General features: G+C 44.1%; 1 protein-coding gene and 1 long non-coding RNA gene across 3 annotated transcripts in view; one reads left to right on the top strand and one right to left on the bottom strand.

The window, feature by feature from the left end:
• Positions 1-2,658: 2,658 nt before the first annotated feature.
• LOC139025540 (uncharacterized) lies at positions 2,659-3,272 on the top strand. Of its 2 annotated transcripts, none has more exons than XR_011477131.1 (3): positions 2,659-2,697; positions 2,927-3,049; positions 3,136-3,272. It is a non-coding gene; the product is annotated as an uncharacterized lncRNA (long non-coding RNA). The 2 variants fall into 2 exon arrangements; XR_011477132.1 differs by lacking the exon at positions 2,659-2,697 and adding an exon at positions 2,749-2,792.
• Positions 3,273-3,385: 113 nt separating this feature from the next.
• Positions 3,386-12,649, bottom strand: part of LOC112074801 (ataxin-1) — a 17,752-nt gene continuing 8,488 nt past the window's right edge. The window contains exon 2 of the mRNA XM_024141902.1: positions 3,386-7,166. Coding sequence (XP_023997670.1) covers positions 6,558-7,166 — 609 coding nt within the window. The 3' untranslated portion in view covers positions 3,386-6,557. The remainder of the gene's footprint in view (positions 7,167-12,649) is intronic.

The raw sequence follows: 12,649 nt of genomic DNA, 5'->3' as shown, positions 1-12,649 counted from the left end.
ATGTCTCTAGAATGGGGGTTTCTTGCTTGTACATCTGTATTGTTTATGTTTTTTGCTTGTGTGTTTGATTTTTTTGATTGTCTGTTTGTGTTTGTGATGTTATTTTGATGTTGATTGCTGTAGAAGCCGTGTCTCTAGAGATGGGGGTGAAGCAGTGTCTCTAGATGGGGGTGAAGCCAGTGTCTCTAGATGGTGGGGGGAAGCCTGTTCTCTAGAGGTGGGGTGAAGCATGTGTCTCTAGAGATGGGGGTGAAGCCGTGTCTCTAGAGATGGGGGGTGAAGCTGTGTCTCTAGAGATGGGGGGTGAAGCTGTGTCTCTAGAGATGGGGGGGTGAAGCTGTGTCTCTAGAGATGGGGGGTGAAGCTGTGTCTCTAGGATGGGGGGTGAAGCTGTGTCTCTAGAGATGGGGGTGAGCTTTCTCTAGGATGGGGTGAAATGTGTCTCTAGAGATGGGGGTGTGAAACTGTTTCTCTAGAGATGGGGGTGAAGCTTTGTTCTAGAGAGTTCTCTAGTAAAAGCCTTCCTGCCCATCTCTCTCTCTGACTGGCTGTGACATGTCAATAATTTCTATCTAGAAGCTCTCTGCAATAACCCCCCCCCCCCCCCCCCCCCACACACACACACACACACAAATGCATCTCACAACACAGCACACTACACGCACACACACACAAACATTACAGGCTACACAACAAGCTCACACACCAAACATACACACAACACACAAAGTACACACAACACCACACAACACCACACTAACAGCTGCACACACAACACACACACACAAACAACAGGCTCACACACACAGCACAACAATACAGGATCACACCACACACACACACACACACCACACACACACACAGCACACACACACACACACACACACACACACACACACATAACAGGCTCACACACACAAACATTAGCAGCTCACCACATTCACAAACATACAGGCTCCACACACAACAAACAAGGCTCACACACCTACAGGCTCACAACACACAAACATACACACACAATATTTACATACAGGCCTCAACCACACCCCCTTCAAAGAAGCCCAGCCAAGCCATTAACAAACCACCATAGTCATTTTCAGCACCTTTCACTTCCTATTAATGATGTTGCAGATCGCACGGCCTGCCATCAGCATGAATTCAGGAGATTCTCACATATGCAGAAAAACAAAAAAAAAAACCCAAAAAAATTGACAGACAGCTCCAAATATGGACTACAGTGCCCATAATTGCTACACCCACTAGTGTAGCATTTAACCTCTGACCCCCTAGTTCAGGTACCCATTGACAACCCCATATAGCCATCCAGCCTCTCTCATACACTCACTAGCAAACCTCAGCCAGCAAGTTAGTTTAGTTTAACCTCGGCAAACCGCTATCTACCTTCTATCAATGGCATGGCACTTATAGACTGAGTGTTTAAAACATTAAATAACATGTCTTCTAGCACTGACCAGTAGGGTGCCACTGGTTTGTGTGCAAGAACTGGAACTGCTGCCAGTGTTTTTCATGCTCACAGTTGCCTGTGTGTGCAAGAAATAGTTCCAACCACCCAAAGGACATCCAGCCACTTGACACAACTATAGGAATGCTTGGAGAGTCAACATTGAGGCCAGCATACCCTGTGAGAACATTATTGACACCTTAGTATGTCAGTCATGATGGGTGCAACTAATGTGTGGCAATATATATATATATGTATACTATATTAGGTTGTATTATATATAGCATATATACTATAGAAGGTTGTGTCTTAATGTTTTGTCTACACTTCAGTGTATGTGCAACTGCCAGGGTATTTCATTCCCCCAGCACATTTTTCCTGTTTGCACTTTCTCATAGTTCCCACACACACAGTCCGCTGTATTTTTGTTTAGAACATATTAAGTTAACAGTGTTTCATGCTCCATGCTGGAAGATTTTTGCCGTGTTGAGATTCATGTGTGACGGGAACCACAGGAGATTCACTGGTTAAACACACAGGAATCACATTCCGCCCCATCCTCGATACAGCTTTAGCTCAGCTTACATCAAAGGCAGTGTGTCAAGTTAGTTGAGGAGTAGAGAGGCCTAGTGGTACAGTGGTCAGGGTCAGGAGGCCTGTCCAGTGGTCAGCGAGGGCCTCGACAGTACGAGGGTCAGAGGGCCTTAGGACAGGGTCAGGTGTCAGAGGCCTAGTGGACAGGGTCAGGGTCAGACCTAGGAGGTCGCTCAATGGCTAGTGACGGGGTCTAGGCGTCAGAGGGCCTAGTGGGACCAGGACAGTGTCAAGAGGCCTAGTGCGAAGGGTCAGAGGTCAGAGGCCTAGTGGACAGCGGTGCAGAGGTCAGAGTGCCTAGTGGGACAGGCGTCAGGAGGCAGAGGCCATAGTGGACAGGGTCAGAGGGTCAGGAGGCCTTAAGTGGAAGGGTTCAGGGTCAGAGGCCTAGTGGACAGGGACAGGGTCAGAGGCCTAGTGGCACAGGGTCAGAGCGTCAGAGGCCCCTGTAGGACAGGGTCAGAGGTCAGAGGCCTAGTGGACACGGTCAGGGGGGTCAGAGGACGCTTAGTGGACTGGTCAGAGGTCAGAGGCCTAGTGGACAGTCAGGCCTAGTGGAAGGACAGGGTCAGGTTAGTCGGAGGGGGTGAGAGGGCCTAGGTGGACAGGGTCAGGGTCAGAGGCCTAGTGGACAGGGCAGGGTCAAGAGGCCTAGTGGAAGGACAGGGTCAGGTAGTCGGAGGGGTGAGAGGCTAGTGGACAGGGCAGGGTCAGAGGCCTAGTGGACAGGGTCAGGGTCAGAGGCCTATGTGGACAGGGTCAGGGGTCAGAGGGCCTAGTGGACAGGACAGGGTCAGAGCGCCTAGTGGACAGGGTTTCAGGGTGACAGGTTAGTCGGAGGGGTGAGAGGCCTAGTGGACAGGGTCAGAGGTCAGAGGCCTAGTGGACAGGACAGGGTCAGAGGCCAGTGGACAGGGTCAGGGTCAGAGGCCTAGTGGACAGGACACGGGTCAGGTTAGTCGGAGGGGTGAGAGGCCTAGTGACAGGTCAGAGGTCAGAGGCCTAGTGGACAGGGTCAGAGGTCAGGAGGCCTAGGTGGACAGGGTCAGGGGTCAGAGGGCCTAGTGGACAGGTCAGAGGTCAGAGGCCTAGTGGACAGGACAGGGTCAGAGGCCTAGTGGACAGGACAGGGTCAGGTTAGTCGGAGGGGTCAGAGGCCTAGTGAACAGGGTCAGGTTATTGGGTTGGTGAAAGGACTAGTGGACAGGACAGGTCAGGTTAGTTGTTAGTGGAAAGGACTAGTGGACAGGACAGGGTAGGTTAGCGGAGGGGTGAGAGGACTACTGACAGGGTCAGAGGTCAGAGGCCTTAGTGGAACAGGTTCAGACCGACACACCTCCACACTGTCTCTCAACCAAACCCCAACAAGTGGGTGGGACTTGGACGTGCCACAGATGTGATTGACAGTGTGGTTGTCCAATGAGGAGCAGAGTCAAGATTGTCAGAGCCAATCAGCAGGGAGCGCACTTGTTAAGTAACTGCTACATTTCAGTAAAATGGGGTTTCAGCCATAGAGAATGATAGAGGCCTCTAGTGGCCAAAAGGTCGTATTMGCATGGGTAGCGCCATTGAGGGATTCCAACATTTTAATGTAGTCAACTGGGTGGGACTTCCAACTTCATTGGACGATCCCTCCTGGTGACCCTGTTGGAGTCATGTCCAACTGGGTCATCAGGAGGGACCAGCCAATAGTGAAGATGACAATTGACTACTTTAAAATGGAGATAGCATGGACAGCGCCATTGAGGCTGTCACAGACACTATAATGGCACMGATACAAAGATGAGTCCTCTACCTATCTCTATGGTTTCCGCTCACTGTKTGTTTGTGTGAGTGTGTGTGTTTGTGTGTGCAACCTGGCTGAAAACATAGGTGTATCTGAAATGGCATTCTATTCCCTATATAGTGCACTACTTTTGGTCAGTGCACTATATAGGGAAAAGGGCGCCATTTCGTACACAGCCAGAAAGTCATGTCACCCAACTGACTACCTCTCCAGATGTGCAAATTGCAAGATTCTCTTAAGTATAGAACTCCCAAAACAGGAACCCTGGACATTTAACATGGGATATATCAAATTAACTTATATGACATTTCTATACACACACACACACGCACGCACGCACGCACACACACACACGCACACGCACACGCACACACAAACAAACACACGCTGCACAGACCACTGAGAATCACTATCGTCTTAGTTTCCTACTCAAATATATTGGCTTCTCTATATCATCAAGGGGAAACATCTATGCAACGAAAGTATTTGGATGCATATTAAACGTATATCAACAAGTATGAAATACATACAGTCCTCCCTCACCTTCAGGAAAGTGCCTGTCTGTGTAGGTACTGTATTCCGTGTGTGTCACAGGAGGCTGGTGGGAGGAGCTATAGGAGGACGGGCTCATTGTAATGGCTGGAWTGGAAACAATGCAATGTTACCAAACACATCAAACACCTGGAAACAGTGTGTTTGACTCCGTTCTATCTATACCATTCCAGCCATTACAATGAACATGTCCTCCTATAGCTACCCCCACCAGCCTCCTCTGGTGTGTGTGTACTTACACATACCTACATTCATGCACACTTCCCGTACATACATTATGTATATGACACACGTCAACATTTCTGTGTCCAGAGCGTCTATAACTCTCTCCGTCTCGTCCACAGCATACCTGTACATAGTTCCTGCCTATTCCCATCCTTTGTCCAATCTCCTTTTGGACTTGATTGACATTTTGAGTTCCTTGAAAAGGCAGTAATGTGTCATTTTTTGACCACACCCATATTTTGAAGAGSATGTTCTGATTGGAGGAAAGTGCCTTAACAAAAAAAAACTCTTCTGCTATTATATAGTCCTCTATATTCCTCTGTTTTCTTTCTCACTTTCTTTCCCTCTCCTAACTGGCACTCGCTTCATCACCTGTCACATTCATCCCTGTCAAAGGTCAAGTGACTTTGTGACCCCATGACATCATCATTACCCTATGWAATCATCATGACCCCTTCACTGTTCTAAAGTGCTGCTGTCACAGAGTTCTACTTCTTCCTCAAGGTAAAATATCAAAAACATACAGTACTGTGTTAATGAAGAGAGACCAACAATAACAATAATAATAATAATAATAACAATTGTGTTATCATCAGTTGGTGAGTGTGACAGGTGTGCAAATGCAAGTGCTTCAAGACAACATGCTGTCTCTCTCTAAAGACTCTACAGTGACTCTCTGACTGCGTTCCAAATGGCCCCTATTCCCTATATTGTGCACTACTTTTGACTAGGGCCCATAAGGATAGAGCCTTAGTAAAAGCAGTGCACTATATAGGGAATAGGGGACCATTTGAGACGTAAGCTCTTTCTTTCTGCCATAAAAATGAAAAGGTTGCACCAAGTAAAAGTCATCTTCCTTTGAATAATCCCATAGTTCATCAMCTCAGTGGGATTGTAAATGTGTGTATAAAGGAATAACATAAACACTTTACTKAACCACCCTGGATCAAATTATACATACAGTATGTGCCCCCTGACCTCAAAGTTTTAGACAATCATTTAAATATATCATTATCAACTCAGAACGTTTCAAGAATAATAACATAATGACTCCACTGTCACCCAAACATAACAAAGGAAGGAAGAGTTCTCTCTTCATGGTGGCCCAGTGGCGCGGCCTGATGACCTCGCCTGGCTGGTCTGGCCCTGCTGGGTGACATCACCTAGCTGAGTGGTCTAGGTGGATGAGTGTCGAGGCATCTGGTGACCCCTTGTTTWGGATTAGATGTGTAGTTCTAACCTTCTGTCAGAGACACACAAAGGTGTTATTATACATCCTCTTCTGTTCATGAGGGTTTCAATTTGTTAAAGTCCTTTTTTTACTGTGTTTTATCTAAAGACGTATTGAGTCGCTCGGGATACATGACATCATATCAACTCAGKCTGCCACCATGGCAACGGGTGGCGTGGAGAGTGATTCCGTCCAGACATCCTGAACACTCTCGTCAGTAGTGCCCTCTACCAGGAAGTGATCTCACTCACCGGTCTACATTATGGCAGCTTAGTCATGTCCTAGGCCCTATAGGAAAGCTAACTTATATATTTCATTCAGTTGTCCACYTGCAGCCATCAAATGACCAGAGAGGTATCAAGCAGCGCTCTTGCATGCCACAAACCCACCAATAAAACATGTACTATACTTCACAAAACCCCTTGCCCAGAGATTTGTTGAAAAAACCCTAAGCAATTGCTTAGCAGTTTGCTCGTTTACGTAATGCCGAACGCATCTACTACAATGTTATTTTAACAYGGAATTAATGTAAGGTGATAACATGGGTCAAATTTAGCCTACAGTAATCCGGATAGAAAATATAAACAAGAAACAAATCTAAAACAAAGTAGTTCAAATAAAACATTTATGAGGGCATCCTTTCTTTTTTCCATCTCTCCTCCAATCCCTATTTGAATTAACAGTCTTGTTTTAATCTCCTGCCTTCACTACTTGCCTATATTTGACCTGCCTTCGATGYTGATTTTTACCTCCTGAGTGATAAAGGAAGGTTTGGGTAGAGTCAACTGGGGCACCTCTTCGCTCCTCTCCACCTGACGGCCCTCGGGGGCCGACCACCTCCTCTTGCGGCTCGCCGGCTTGGCTGCACCCCTGCTGGATTCTGAATCTCCAGGCTGGCCTCCTTTCAAGTTGGCCTCCCCCCCGACGCCGAACCTCCGTTCCCCATTCTCTGAGGCGAACTGAACACCTTCAACCACCATTCCCCCACTGGAGCCTCTATGGCCCACCCCGTTCTCCTGCTCCCCGTGCCTGGCTGACCCCCTTCCACCCCGGGACGACCTGGAGGGTTTGAGGGGCCCGTGGATGGAGCCCATGTTGCAGCTAGTAGTGATTTCCATGGCCTGGTTCTGGGTCTGCTGGGTCTTCTTCAGKGAACCGTTCCTCAGGTTCTTCAGGGTGAGGGAGATGCAGACGTCCCCCACTGAGAGCTTGGTGCAGGGTAGTTCTAACAGCTGAGTGGTCCGGTCCGGGCAGCACGACGACCAGCCCTGGCCGAATACGAAGAAGGGATACTCCACCTGCACCTCCACACTCACCTGGGGGAGAGAGGAAGAGAATAAAATAGATTGAGAGTGTGGAGTAAATGTACCATATAGGACAGATAAAATATGTGACATCAGAACACAGGAGGAGAAGGCGACACATAGGCGCATAGGACAGCTGGACACACTAATGTTAGCGGGACAACATAGTCTGCTGATCCTAATAAGGGCAACATACCAAAGAGCACACCAAGCTAACATAAGTACGAAGGCCAAAGACATAGGCCCATAGGATAGAGAGACATATATTATTTTTAGGACAAGAAGGGTCCTGCACGCATTATAAACCTAACTGAAAGCAGATATGGGCGTTATTGGGCGTGAACAAACAGGAAGCTTAAACTAAAAGATAATGGTGGCAGATGGACTAAAGGAATGAACTTCATTTGCATGTGGGATGGACTCATGAGATGTATGTGTATAAGAACAGAGCCAGTGCTTATGGAAGTTGGTCTTTTCCGCGGACTGACACGGCTTCTGATATTTGTATTAAAAGCCTATATTGAATTCACAAGTACTTGTAAGTGTTATATTTTGTAATACGATTTTCCACGACAAGAGGAGAGGGGGTGAGATGGGAGAGAGAGAACATGACAGAGAAAAACAAGTAAACATCAGACATCATATACATAAACTCAGAGAAGAAACCATCTCAAAGAAACATCAGTAAACACAGAAGACGAGAAAGTGAAAAGACAGCAATGCTCAGATTGCTGACCTTGTTTCAGAGACAGAGACAGAGGGAGGGAGTTAGGACAGAGAACGAGAGAGAACATGAAGGAGAAGAAAAGAGAGAGAGAATGAGAGGAAAGAGAGAAAGAGAGAGAGAAAGAGACAGACAGATAGACAAGACAGACAGACAGACAGACGAGAGAGACAAGAGACAGAAGAGAGAGAGAGAGAGAAGACAGAGAGGGACAGGGGGGTGAGGGGGAGAGAGAGAGGGGGGAGATAACGAGACAGAGAGTGAGATAGAGAAGAGAGAAGTGAGAGAGAGTGAGAGAGAGAGAGAGCTTTCTCTCTCTCTCTCTCTCTCTCTCTCTCTCTCTCTCTCTCTCTCTCGCTCCCCTCCCCCTCATAAAATGGATCTGAAATGCAGCCATACACACAACACCTGTAGATTATATAGCTTAACCTTTTGTCAATAGGGAGCTGTTAGCATTATTTTTTTTTTTACATTTCCAAATTAAACTGCCTCGTACTCAATTCTTGATCGTACAATATGCATATTATTGTTATTATTGGATAGAAAACAGTCTATAGTTTCTATAGGAGTTGAAATTTGTCTCTGATGGTACAGAACAATTTCTACAGCACTTTTCATGACAGGGTTCAGATTCAGAAATTTTACCTCTGATCTGGGGTCTGTTTATAAGGCCACAGTGAATGCTTTGAAAGAAACGACACTGCCTACGTCTTCCTCTGGGTGTCTGTACGTCACACGTTTTCAATGAAATCGATGGGACGTTCACAGCCATTATAAATGACCAAATGTACAGAGACCGCCCTTTCTCAACTTGCGCCTCAAGCGTGAAGGCCATCGGACCTGTCTCGTTCCAAGTCGTTTTCTAACCAGCAATATTTCTCCGGTCATGTTTTCAGTCGTTATAGTGTGAAAAACATCATAATGTAGTTAATTTGAAGCCGTTTTATTATCAATTTATATCCGTTTAGTGCGATTTTGAGGAATTCTTTGTTGTGCGTTCTGAAAGTTTGGACACGTTTTAGGGAGTCGGTCGTTGGTGGTGGACATTTCGAAGGACAGAGGACATCTATCGACCAAAGACGTTATTAACATAGAAAGGATACATTGCCCAAGAATATGATGGAAGAACAGCTCAAGTAAGCAATATTTAATATGATAAACCGTGTTTCTGTCGAAATATTTTAAACGCATAATCGCCATTTTGTTTGGTATAAGCTTCACTTGGCCAACCCGTATTGAAAAGTAAGGATAATTTTAAAATGTAAATCAGCGGTGCATTAAGAACTAATTTGTCTTTCGATTCCTGTAAACCCTGTATTTTTTAGTCAAGTATATGATTAGCTTCAATTAAACTAGATCACTCTGATAGATGACGTCAGCACATATTGAGGCTTGATCCTAGTATTTTTATTGTGTAACCACGGTTTGTATGGCTAAATATGCACCTTTTCGAACAAACTGGTATATGTATTATTGTAAATGATGTTACAGGAGTGTCATCGGAAGAATTCTGAGAAGGTTAGTGAAAAATTAATATATTTTGGCGGTGATTACGTTATAGCGCTCTTTGGCTGGAATCGATGCTCTTGTAACGTTTTCACATGTGGTATGCTAACTTATCGATTTATTGTGTTTTCGCTGTAAAACGGCTTAGAAAATCTGAAATTGGTCTGAAATCACAAGAACTGGGTCTTTCCATTGCTATGCTTTGTCTATTCTTATGAAATGTTTTATGATAGTAAATTGGTCATACACGTTGCTCTATCTAGTATATTCTAGGTCAATTTGTGAGTCGGTGCACAATTGTAAACTGTGATTTCTACCTGAAATATGCACTTTTTCTACCAAAAACTATCCATTACCATGAATATGTTATCAGACTGTCATCTGATGGTTTTTTTTATAGGTTATTGGCTATCAATATCTTAGTTGAGCGAATTGGGTGATAGCACCGAAGGATAAAAACTGATGGAGTTAGAATAGGTGGTGTATTTTGCTAACGTGGTTAGCTAATAGATTTACATATTGTGTCTCCCTGAAAACATTTAAAAATCTGAAATGGTGGCTTTATTCACAAGATTTGTATCTTTCATTAGTGGCGGACTTGTGATTTAATTATATTTAGATGCTACTATCTACTTTTGAAGCTATGCTAGCTATGCTAATCATGTGTGGGGGTTGGGGGTGCTCCCGGATCCGGGTTCTGAGGCAGTAAAAGTTAATAACACAGGTTAAAAAGGTGCTAAACTATAGCCTACTGTCATCTGGTCAACACTAATCATATAGGAGACTACACCCTAAACTATAGCCTACTGTCACCTATTCAACACTAATCATATAGGAGACTACACCTAAACTATAGCCTACTGTCACCTATCAACACTAATCATATAGGAGACTACACCTAAACTATAGCCTACAGTCACCTATCAACACTAATCATATAGGAGACTACACCTAAACTATAGCTACAGTCACCTATCAACCACTAATCATATAGGCCTATAAAATCCAGATGTAAAGACAATATTAAATTGAGAATAGTGAGGATAGACTAGAGAATGAGTGCAAATGGTGCATTGAATGGCACATTTACAATATGACAGTCAGTATAATTATAACCCGATCTTGAAAATATATGACCATACCAGACAATTTCATATACAGTTGTATTTAATGGATTACATAAATGGGAAACTAATGAAAAAAATAACATTCTTTTCCATTTATACAAAGTGTMGGGTAAATTGYCACAGTAGATTTGCTGTGGTAAACAAGAAAATACTTTATTTCAATTGTACTGAATGCTTGTGAAAAAGATAAATCAACCTGTTCAAAAAGGACTACGTTGTTCCCATGACAATAGCAATCAGAGGGGAACACATATTGAAAGACTTTGGTTGCAGGTGGGACTAASGTGCGGTTATTAGTGGGAACAATAATGGTTGCTATGGAGATGAGCTGTGCGGGTGAATGTAGTTTGTATTGATGGTTTAACGAGACATCAACTGGTGATAATCTAGTGCCTGTCGATGGTTACAATTATAGGCCCCATGTTATCTGATGATAATCCAATAGGCTACATTCTGCAGGCTCCCCGTTAGCCTATCCATTGTCACATAATGAAAGGTGTGGAAACCCATCATAGGCTACTGTTTGTGTTTCCCTGGCTGAGTTGATGAGCTGATTTGGGCCATCAGTTGATTGACAGCTTATTGAGCAGCTTGTTTAACAGTTGAATTCACCATTCCCACTCACTTTCAGCCAACCTGGTCTCTTTAATTACSAGACAATGATTTGGTCATTATCATTGAAGAATCTGGCACTTTGCTGCACCCKTGTGTTAATGTTAAAGTCATCCCACTGCTAAACGGCATAACGCCCTAAACTCTACCGTCATTATACTGTATCATTATTATATTATATTATTATAAGCATTATATTATACAAGCCTATTATTAATAKWWTTTWTTTTTTTACCTTTGTCATTTTYTAAACCWTTTATTTAAGAGCTAGATCAGTGTTAGAAAGACAGGGGGAGGGTGAAAAACACGGATTCTGGGGTCAGTGACTAACCACTGGACCACACAGGCACTGAGGCTGCCAATCAGTTATTATGCCTATTGCATGCCTTGAACATTTAATAATTTCCCTAACGAAAAATACATCCACCCCCTAAAATATATGTCCATTTATTATCATCCATATAAGAATTCACACAAGGAGCGCAAGAGCCTGCACGTAGCCTACAACGGACGCCCAGTGGACTTGCGGTCTAAAATAGCGCCTATCATATGGGGGCTGGAATTAGGCACCTTTTTACCATGAATCTGGGAGAGAACAGGCCATGGTGATGGTTCGTGATGTGTTCAGGACAGAGGCTGAATGGTTTAGTCTACTGGAATAGATGAAGGGGGCTGTCAGCTGGGAGAGACAGACATTCACATCCAAATATTTTAGATCTCCCCTCTTTATGAAATCTTTCACAATGAATGAATTACATTTCATATTCGTGTCAAATCACCAATTGGCAACTGTAAAGGGTTGCGTCAATCGAATCTGGTATCAGGAAAAATGTGATCCAAAGTCACCGGAATATACTTTAAATATTTTTATTTAACATAAGTGATAAATGGTAAATGCACTTGTATATACGGGTTCACTGTATCACCACGCAGGGTAAAGCAGAGAACTGACTGAAATAGTACAAGACATCTTCTTTTATATGGTGACATATGTAGTTCCAACTTTAGAGTTGGCTGTCACAGTAGAGGCTTAGCGTGGTTTAAACTTGCTAGCCTATCGGTGGTGCCCAAGCTGGTCCAGCCTCACAGCACACAGGATCCAGATATCCGGAGTGTTGTTGTGAAGTTTGAGCTAAGTTGTGCGGTGGCTACACTGCTCAGTTCCTGTTTTCTTGTTATTCAGCAGTCACGCTATGTTTGTGTGATTAACATGTTCTATTTCTATAAGGCATATTGTTAAAAAGAGAACAAAACCATCCTTCACACAACCCATCTCATATGGGATTCATTGACACAAAACATTTATTATTTTGTATGTATTTCCATCTCTGTCATATGAAACCGCTGGCATGTGAGTTAGTGGTATTAGACTGGTGTTTTCCCGTACTTGCATTCTGGGACATTCGCGTGTGTTACCATGTAGCCATTGCTGCGCTTATAATGTGAGAAAATAATATTTGATCAACATTTTAAACGTTCTGATCTGTTCCATCAGCCTCTTTGGTGTTATAGGCAATACAGGCTAC

This window comes from Salvelinus sp. IW2-2015, unplaced genomic scaffold, assembly GCF_002910315.2.
Source record: "Salvelinus sp. IW2-2015 unplaced genomic scaffold, ASM291031v2 Un_scaffold2823, whole genome shotgun sequence".
Taxonomy (NCBI): Eukaryota; Metazoa; Chordata; class Actinopteri; order Salmoniformes; family Salmonidae; genus Salvelinus; species Salvelinus sp. IW2-2015.
Note: the sequence above shows the minus strand (reverse complement) of the source record. Positions and strands in the feature narration are given on the sequence as shown.